Raw genomic sequence first — 8,832 nt, 5'->3', positions numbered from 1 at the left:
TTTGCCTTTGTTATCGGGGCCGCTGTCCAAACAAGCGTGGTTGGGATATAAGGAGGCGGTGTGGGGCCGGTGGCACTCTCGGCGCGTCTCTTTGCCTGGGTGGCCGTGTGTCAGCAGCCAGCATGAAGTTGTTCCTGCTCCTGGGCTTGGTGGCCCTGTCCCAGTGCCTGGTGTCCAGGTGAGCAGCGGGGTGTGGGGGTTCCCTGGGAGGCAGTGCGTTCCCGAGGACCCCCAGCAGCCACGCTGGGGGAGGCGAGCGGGGCGGCTGCCTGGCACCCGGCACGCAGCAGGGATGGGGGAAGGAGCTGCAACCCCCCAAGCATGGGCATGGCCGAGGGTCCCCGCAGCGAGGACAGCCCGCGGGTCCCACAGGAGGGTCTGTGGGAGGAGGCGCAGGGCGAGCACGTGGCGGGGGTACCCGCCACCCCCCCGAGGCACTTTGACGGATGGGCTCCCCTCTCCCCTGCACCCCAGGGTCCCTCTGAGGAGGGCCAAGACCCTGCGGCAGTCCCTGCAGGAGCATGGCTTGCTGGAGGACTACCTGAAGAAGCACCCCTACAACCTGGCCGACAAGTACTTCCCCAAGCAGCACTCCGCGGAGCCCATGATCAACTTCCTGGACGTGAGCATGGCGGGGCAGAGGGGCTGGCAGCGGCTGCGCAGCCCACAGGGCCACTGGCCTTTTATCCAACCTGCTAGCCCTTTACGTCACCAGCTAGACCCTTAGCCATCCCCCTAACCCCTTACCTGACCCACTAGACCTTGACCCTTTCCTCTAACCCCTTACCCAGCCTGCTAGCCCTTTACCTGCCTCACTAGACCCTTACCCATTCCTCTAACCCCTTACCCATCCCGCTAGCCCCTTACCTGACCCTCTAGCCCCTTACACCTCCCCCTAACCCCTTACCTCACTCACCAGCCTCTTACCCATCCTGCTAGCCCGTTACCGCACCAACTACACCCTTACCCATTCCTCTAACCTCTTACGTGACCCACTAGCCCCTTAACCATCCCACTAGCCCCTTGCGACACCACCTAGACCCTTACCCGGCCACCTACCTCCTTACCTGAGCCACTAGCCCCTTACCCATTCCTCCTAGCCCTTACCCATTCCTCGAAGCCCTTGCCCATCCCACTAGCCACTTATTCGTCCTGCTAGCCCCTTACCCACCCCGCTGATCCCTTCCCTGTCCCGCTTTGACAGAATTCGTACTTCGGCACCATCTCCATCGGTACCCCACCCCAGAAGTTCACCGTGATCTTTGACACCGGCTCCTCCAACCTGTGGGTGCCCTCGGTGTACTGCTCCAGCCCGGGCTGCAGTAGGTGTCTGGGGGGGCTGGAAGCCGAGGAGGGCTCTGCCCTGTCTCTGCCAAGGGAGGTCGGGCCATGGGGGAGGCACTGGAGGCTCATCCTTGGTCCCCGAGGACAGGACGCACCGTGAGCGTCTCCCTATCCTCCCCGCAGAGGACCACCGCCGCTTCAATCCAGCGGACTCCTCCACCTTCGTCGGCACCAACGAGAGCCTCTACATCGCCTACGGCACTGGCAGCATGATCGGCGTCCTGGGCTACGACAACGTCAAAGTAAGGCGTGGCGCAGCGGCCCCCTCGTGCCAGGGGAGCGGGGACACTGGGGCACCGCCTGCCCAAACCAAGCCCCTCTCCACATCTCCCCGACCAGGTCGCAGACATCAAGGTCATCGACCAGATCTTTGGGCTGGCTGAGATCGAGCCTGGCAATTTCTTCTCCTACTGCCTCTTTGATGGCATCCTGGGGCTGGCTTTCCCCAGCATCGCCTCCTCCGGAGCCACCCCTGTCTTTGACAACATGATGTCGGAAGGCCTCGTGGCCAAGGACCTCTTCTCCGTCTACCTGAGCAAGTAAGGCCTGGCCGGAGCCGCCCAGCCCTTGCCGAGGATTTCCCTGCCACCGGGGCTGGCTGTGGCACCATTGCCCGTTGTCTGCTGGGGGACGTGGCTCAGCGCTGCCGTCAGCATCACCGGTGGTGGAGGATGGCAGCAAAGCCCCCCTGGGTGATGGCAGTGGCAGTGGCAGTGGGGGTGGTGGTGGTAGTGGTGGTGGTGGTGTGGGACCCGCAGCTGAGGGCTCCCCCCTTGCAGGGACGAGCAGAAAGGCAGCTTTGTTCTCTTTGGTGCCATCGACCATGCCTACACCACCAACGGCATCCACTGGATCCCCCTCTCTGCCGAAACCTACTGGCAGATCACCATGGACAGGTAGGCCCTGCAGGCTCCCCTTGCCCCCAGACGGTGTTTTAGGGGGTGCCAGCCCTCGTCCTGTGCCCGGGAGGCTCATCCCATTCCCCTGTCCCCAGCGTCTCCATCGGTGGGGAGCCCGTGGCCTGCTCCAAAGGCTGCCAGGCCATCGTGGACACGGGCACCTCACTGCTGGCCGTGCCCAACGGAGCCCTCAAAGCCATCCTGGGTGCCCTCGGCGTCAGCGTTGGCTCCAACGGGCAGGTGAGGCCGCAGGGGAGCGCGCGGGGCTTTGGGCACCTTTGGGGGTGGCCGGCTGGAGCCCGGGGCTGCTCCCTGGCGCACGGGTCGCCATGGCTGCGTGGGGCACGTGGTCCCTCTTGGGGTGGCCGCTGAGCCCCAGCCACCACCGTGTCCCCTCCCCAGATCAGCTGCAGCGCCATCAGCAGCCTGCCCGACGTCGTCTTCAACATCCACGGCAATGCCTTCGCCGTGCCGCCCCGCGCCTACGTGATAGAGGTGAGCATGGCGCCCGGGAGGGGAGCGGGGGGTGTCGGGGGTGTGCGGCAGCTGGTGAGCACCATGCACCGTGTCCTTGTTGCAGATGGATGGCTCCTGCATGCTCGGCTTCCAAGGCATGAACGCCCCGACGGAGGCGGGCGAGCTCTGGATCCTGGGGGACGTCTTCATCCGCGAGTACTACGTGATCTTCGACAGGGCCAACAACATGGTGGGGCTGTCGCGGCTGTCCTGAGCGCGCCTGCGTGCCGGGGCCGGGGACAGGCAGCGCGCCCCGCTGCCCCGGCGTCCCTGGCCTGGTGGGTGTCAGGGCTGAGCCTTGGCCAGCGCTGCCGTCCCCTCCTGCCACCGAGCACAATAAAGCCGTCAAGCAGCATCCCTGTGCCGTGTCTGTCTGGGAAGGGCCCGGAGTAAAGGCGGGTGGCCCAGGGCCAGTGCTTTGGGTGCCCATGGGGCACGCCATGAGGTGTGTGTGGGTGCTGGGGCTGTCGGTGGCCAGGTGGGCTGGGGAAGGTGTGTGGGACCATAAGGGACGGGGATGGGAGCATGGCTACCGGCCTTGTGGAGCTCCAGCCGCCACCTCCCGCAGCCCACGCCGGCTGCCGTGGCCCTCCCAGGGCATGACCTGCCCCGGCGTGGAACACACGCCGAGCCCAGCAGCTCCTGAGCAGCCTCCACGGAGGAAGGGCCGGCTCTCCGTGCTTGGAGGGCGATTGCATGGCAAGGTGTGAGCTTTGACAGCTCTCCCAAGTGCCCCCCAAAAGCAGTGCCGCTGAGGGGCCGCGCTGTGCAGGGCTACAGCCTCTGCCTTCCGCCAGCACCAAGGCCCAAGGAAGCTTGCACAGGGCTCCCGGCCCGGGGCAAGCAAGCAAGAGGCAGGCAAACCGGCAAGCCCAGCTGTGAATCTCCCTTCTATACAAGCGCCATTTGCAGCAGCTGTTCCAAATAGCTGCCGTGACCCAGCAAAATCACCCTGAGCCCCCTGTGCCAGCCGTCCCCGTGGAGCAGTGAAACCCCCCGTGTGCTGCGGAGGACGAGGCTTTGCCCAGCAGGAACAGCCCCTTCCCTGCGTGCAGACACCCGGGCTGTTGGGGGAAGCAATGCAAGCCCACAGCCCATCGGAGCAGTCCCCGCGCAGCTGGCTGCAGCAGCTTCCCCGACGAGGGACGCGTCCTGGAGCGCGCTGCTCCCATCACCTTCTGCAAATCAATGTTTTCCACGCGTAGCGCAGCAAGGACGTGTTTGTGGCCAAGCAGCCCCTCTGCTAGGGCTGCTCCTTATCTGAGCTCGTATTCATCGAAAGGCGCTGCTGCCTCGCGCGGGGCCGCGGGAGCGAGGGAGCGAAGCGTCAAGTAGATGCTGTTGTGCAAGCGCTGATTTTCTTTGTAGCTTACAGCTACCTGCAGGCACAGAGTGGCTCACGAGGCCAGTGGGGAAGACGCTGCCAAGGCTCCATGCGGGGTTTCCAGGCTGTGGCCTCCTGCCACGTCCGGACTTTCCATTTTGGGGCTCAGCCAAGACTTTGTCCCTTCCACACCCCAACCCCCAAACCAAACACCTGCCATCTTCCCTTTCGCTCAGGGAGAATTCGATGCTTCATCCCTTGTCTCCCAACATGGCCCGTCAGCTCCTGGCAGGTTCTTCTTCATTTGATTGTGCCGGTGCACTTTAGCAGCTCTCCTCAATGGTTTCAGTCTTCAGAGGTGGGTTGAACGTGGTGCCGAGGGAGGAAAGGCATCTTCAGGCCGTACGGTGCCTGTGGTCAGGCTGGTGCCAGCTCGTTGGCGCAAGGTCTGGCTTTGTTTTCCCCCGAGCGCGGGACAAGGTGACCGTGCCAGCAGGCACATGTCACGCCCGTGGGGCTGTGATGGAGGCTGGGACGGCCGGTCCAGCGCCGGGCGCCTCTGACGCAGCCCAGCGTGGGCGACCTTGGCATGGTCCAAGCAGCGGCATCCCGAGCTGCTCTTTCCCCCGCCTGCTCCCGCTTTCACCTCCCAGCTGGGCCCAGTTCCGCAGGCAGCCCTGGGACAGAGGGAGGCGTCTGAAGCCTCCAGCCTTGGGGTTGGGCTCTTCTCCCAAGTAGTTAGCGATAGCACGAGAGGAAATGGCCTCCAGCTGCGTCAGGGGAGGTGTAGACTGGACATTAGGAAAAATGTCTTGATGGGAAGAGTGGTGAAGCATTGGAAGAGGCTGCCCAGAGAGGTGGTGGAGTCGCCATCCGTGGAGGGGTTCAAGAAGCGGGCAGAGGTGGCACTTTGGGCCATGGTTTAGTGGGTGTGGTGGTGTTGTGTTGATGGTTGGCCTGAGGATCTTAGAGGATCTTTCCAACCTTAATTAGTTTGACTTTCATTCAAAAATAATGCAGCCAGCAAGCCAGGAAACCTGAAATGATGACTCTCCCCTTAACTGGTTTAGTGGTGGAGTTGGTAGTGTTAGGTTAACAGTTGGACTGGATGATCTTAAAGGTCTTTTCCAACCTCAACGATTCTAGGATCCTAAGGTACAGCATAAGAAAGACGTGGACCTGCTCGAGGAGGTGCAGGGGAGGGCGATGGAGTTGATCCGAGGGCTGGAGGAAATAAGGAGAGGGAAATCTGGACTGGATGATCTTAAAGGTCCTGAGGAGCCCCAGGAGCCTTCGTAGCACAGGTGCCCCGGGGCTGGGGAAAATGTCGTCCCCTGTGGTGGCAGTGGGTGTCCCGGCCAGCTAGAACCAACTGGAAAATAATGGCTTTTATGTAATGGCACCTGATTTACGCCGTGGTTCCTCAGCCGCAGCGGTGTTGTTGGCTCGCGTAATGCCCAGGCATTTGGATGGAGCGTGGGGAAATGCCCAGAAATGGCCGCAGGGAGCCCCATGTCCCCCTGCCCAGCTTCCCCGTCCCCCAGTGCCTGTCCATAGGGGACGCAGAGTAACTGGAGGGTGCTTCTGTGCCAGCCCCAGCCTGCTGCAAGCATCCCTGTGCTGCAGCATTGGAGGCCAGCGAAGATGGAAAGCCCTCACCTTGGCATTGCCCGCGTCTGCCTTAAGGTCATTGCGATAAGTCCCCCCGGAGCCGTTTGCCTTTGTTATCGGGGCCGCTGTCCAAACAAGCGTGGTTGGGATATAAGGAGGCGGTGTGGGGCCGGTGGCACTCTCGGCGCGTCTCTTTGCCTGGGTGGCCGTGTGTCAGCAGCCAGCATGAAGTTGCTCCTGCTCCTGGGCTTGGTGGCCCTGTCCCAGTGCCTGGTGTCCAGGTGAGCAGCGGGGTGTGGGGGTTCCCTGGGAGGCAGCGCGTTCCCGAGGACCCCCAGCAGCCACGCTGGGGGAGGCGAGCGGGGCGGCTGCCTGGCACCCGGCACGCAGCAGGGATGGGGGGAGGAGCTGCAACCCCCCAAGCATGGGCATGGCCGAGGGTCCCCGCAGCGAGGACAGCCCGCGGGTCCCACAGGAGGGTCTGTGGGAGGAGGCGCAGGGCGAGCACGTGGCGGGGGTACCCGCCGCCCCCCGAGGCACTTTGACGGATGGGCTCCCCTCTCCCCTGCACCCCAGGGTCCCTCTGAGGAGGGCCAAGACCCTGCGGCAGTCCCTGCAGGAGCATGGCTTGCTGGAGGACTACCTGAAGAAGCACCCCTACAACCTGGCCGACAAGTACTTCCCCAAGCAGCAGTCCGCGGAGCCCATGACCAACTTCCTGGACGTGAGCATGGCGGGGCAGAGGGGCTGGCAGCGGCTGCGCAGCCCACGGGGCCACTGGCCTTTTAGCCAACCTGCTAGCCCTTTACGTCACCAGCTAGACCCTTAGCCATCCCCCTAACCCCTTACCTGACCCACTAGACCTTGACCCTTTCCTCTAACCCCTTACCCAGCCTGCTAGCCCTTTACCTGCCTCACTAGACCCTTACCCATTCCTCTAGCCCCTTACCCATCCCGCTAGCCCCTTACCTGACCCTCTAGCCCCTTACACCTCCCTCTAACCCCTTACCTCACTCACCAGCCTCTTACCCATCCTGCTAGCCCGTTACCGCACCAACTACACCCTTACCCATTCCTCTAACCTCTTACGTGACCCGCTAGCCCCTTACCCATCCCACTAGCCCCTTGCGACACCACCTAGACCCGTACCCATTCCTCTAACCTCTTACGTGACCCACTAGCCCCTTACCCATTCCTCCTAGCCCTTACCCATTCCTCTAAGCCCTTGCCCATCCCACTAGCCACTTACTCGTCCTGCTAGCCCCTTACCCACCCCGCTGATCCCTTCCCTGTCCCGCTTTGACAGAATTCGTACTTCGGCACCATCTCCATCGGTACCCCACCCCAGGAGTTCACCGTGATCTTTGACACCGGCTCCTCCAACCTGTGGGTGCCCTCGGTGTACTGCTCCAGCCCGGGCTGCAGTAGGTGTCTGGGGGGGCTGGGAGCCGAGGAGGGCTCTGCCCTGTCTCTGCCAAGGGAGGTCGGGCCATGGGGGAGGCACTGGAGGCTCATCCTTGGTCCCCGAGGACAGGACGCACCGTGAGCGTCTCCCTATCCTCCCCGCAGGGGACCACCGCCGCTTCAACCCGGCGGAATCCTCCACCTTCGTCGGCACCAACGAGAGCCTCTACATCGCCTATGGCACTGGCAGCATGACCGGCGTCCTGGGCTACGACAACGTCAAAGTAAGGCGTGGCGCAGCGGCCCCCTCGTGCCAGGGGAGCGGGCACAATGGGACACCGCCCGCCCAAACCAAGCCCCTCTCCACATCTCCCCGACCAGGTCGCAGACATCAAGGTCATCGACCAGATCTTTGGGCTGGCTGAGACCGAGCCTGGCAATTTCTTCTACTACTGCCTCTTTGATGGCATCCTGGGGCTGGCTTTCCCCAGCATCGCCTCCTCCGGAGCCACCCCTGTCTTTGACAACATGATGTCGGAAGGCCTCGTGGCCAAGGACCTCTTCTCCGTCTACCTGAGCAAGTAAGGCCTGGCCAGAGCCGCCCAGCCCTTGCCGAGGATTTTCTGCCCTTTCCCTGCCACCGGGGCTGGCTGTGGCACCATTGCCCGTTGTCTGCTGGGGGACGTGGCTCAGCGCTGCCATCAGTTTCACCGGTGGTGGAGGATGGCAGCAAAGCCCCCCTGGGTGATGGCAGTGGCAGTGGCAGTGGGGGTGGTGGTGGTAGTGGTGGTGGTGGTGTGGGACCCGCAGCTGAGGGCTCCCCCCTTGCAGGGACGAGCAGAAAGGCAGCTTTGTCCTCTTTGGTGCCGTCGACAATGCCTACACCACCAACGGCATCCACTGGATCCCCCTCTCTGCCGAAACCTACTGGCAGATCACCATGGACAGGTAGGCCCTGCAGGCTCCCCTTGCCCCCAGATGGTGTTTTAGGGGGTGCCAGCCCTCGTCCTGTGCCCGGGAGGCTCATCCCATTCCCCTGTCCCCAGCGTCTCCATCGGTGGGGAGCCCGTGGCCTGCTCCAATGGCTGCCAGGCCATCGTGGACACGGGCACCTCGCTGCTGGCCGTGCCCAACGGAGCCCTCAACGCCATCCTGGGTGCCCTCGGCGTCAGCGTCGGCTCCAACGGGCAGGTGAGGCCGCAGGGGAGCGCGCGGGGCTTTGGGCACCTTTGGGGGTGGCCGGCTGGAGCCCGGGGCTGCTCCCTGGCGCACGGGTCGCCATGGCTGCGTGGGGCACGTGGTCCCTCTTGGGGTGGCCGCTGAGCCCCAGCCGCCACCGTGTCCCCTCCCCAGATCAGCTGCAGCGCCATCAGCAGCCTGCCCGACGTCGTCTTCAACATCCACGGCAACGCCTTCGCCGTGCCGCCCCGCGCCTACGTGATAGAGGTGAGCATGGCGCCCGGGAGGGGAGCGGGGGGTGTCGGGGGTGTGCGGCAGCTGGTGAGCACCATGCACCGTGTCCTTGTTGCAGATGGCCGGCTCCTGCATGCTCGGCTTCCAAGGCATGAACGTCCCGACGGAGGCGGGCGAGCTCTGGATCCTGGGGGACGTCTTCATCCGCGAGTACTACGTGATCTTCGACAGGGCCAACAACATGGTGGGGCTGTCGCGGCTGTCCTGAGCGCGCCTGCGTGCCGGGGCCGGGGACAGGCAGCGCGCCCCGCTGCCCCGGCG

At 63.9% G+C, this 8,832-nt stretch overlaps 2 protein-coding genes across 2 annotated transcripts; both read left to right on the top strand.

Moving 5' to 3' along the window:
- The first annotated feature begins 122 nt into the window (after nt 1–122).
- On the top strand, nt 123–2,973 carry LOC142593741 (pepsin A-like). The gene is made up of 9 exons (XM_075712284.1): nt 123–178; nt 475–622; nt 1,205–1,322; nt 1,468–1,586; nt 1,684–1,883; nt 2,124–2,240; nt 2,339–2,483; nt 2,646–2,738; nt 2,824–2,973. The coding sequence occupies exons 1-9, from the start codon at nt 123–125 to the stop codon at nt 2,971–2,973; spliced, it is 1,146 nt and encodes a 381-aa protein (XP_075568399.1).
- A 2,922-nt stretch (nt 2,974–5,895) lies between these two features.
- Nucleotides 5,896–8,779, top strand: LOC142593745 (pepsin A-like). The gene is made up of 9 exons (XM_075712289.1): nt 5,896–5,975; nt 6,271–6,418; nt 7,001–7,118; nt 7,264–7,382; nt 7,480–7,679; nt 7,930–8,046; nt 8,145–8,289; nt 8,452–8,544; nt 8,630–8,779. Exons 1-9 carry the CDS (start codon nt 5,920–5,922, stop codon nt 8,777–8,779), a joined length of 1,146 nt encoding a protein of 381 aa, XP_075568404.1. The 5' UTR covers nt 5,896–5,919.
- Nucleotides 8,780–8,832: the final 53 nt, after the last annotated feature.

Source organism: Pelecanus crispus, chromosome 6 (genome assembly GCF_030463565.1).
Source record: "Pelecanus crispus isolate bPelCri1 chromosome 6, bPelCri1.pri, whole genome shotgun sequence".
Lineage (NCBI taxonomy): Eukaryota > Metazoa > Chordata > Aves > Pelecaniformes > Pelecanidae > Pelecanus > Pelecanus crispus.
The sequence above is the reverse complement of the archived record's forward strand: the minus strand, read 5'-3'. Positions and strand labels throughout refer to the sequence as shown.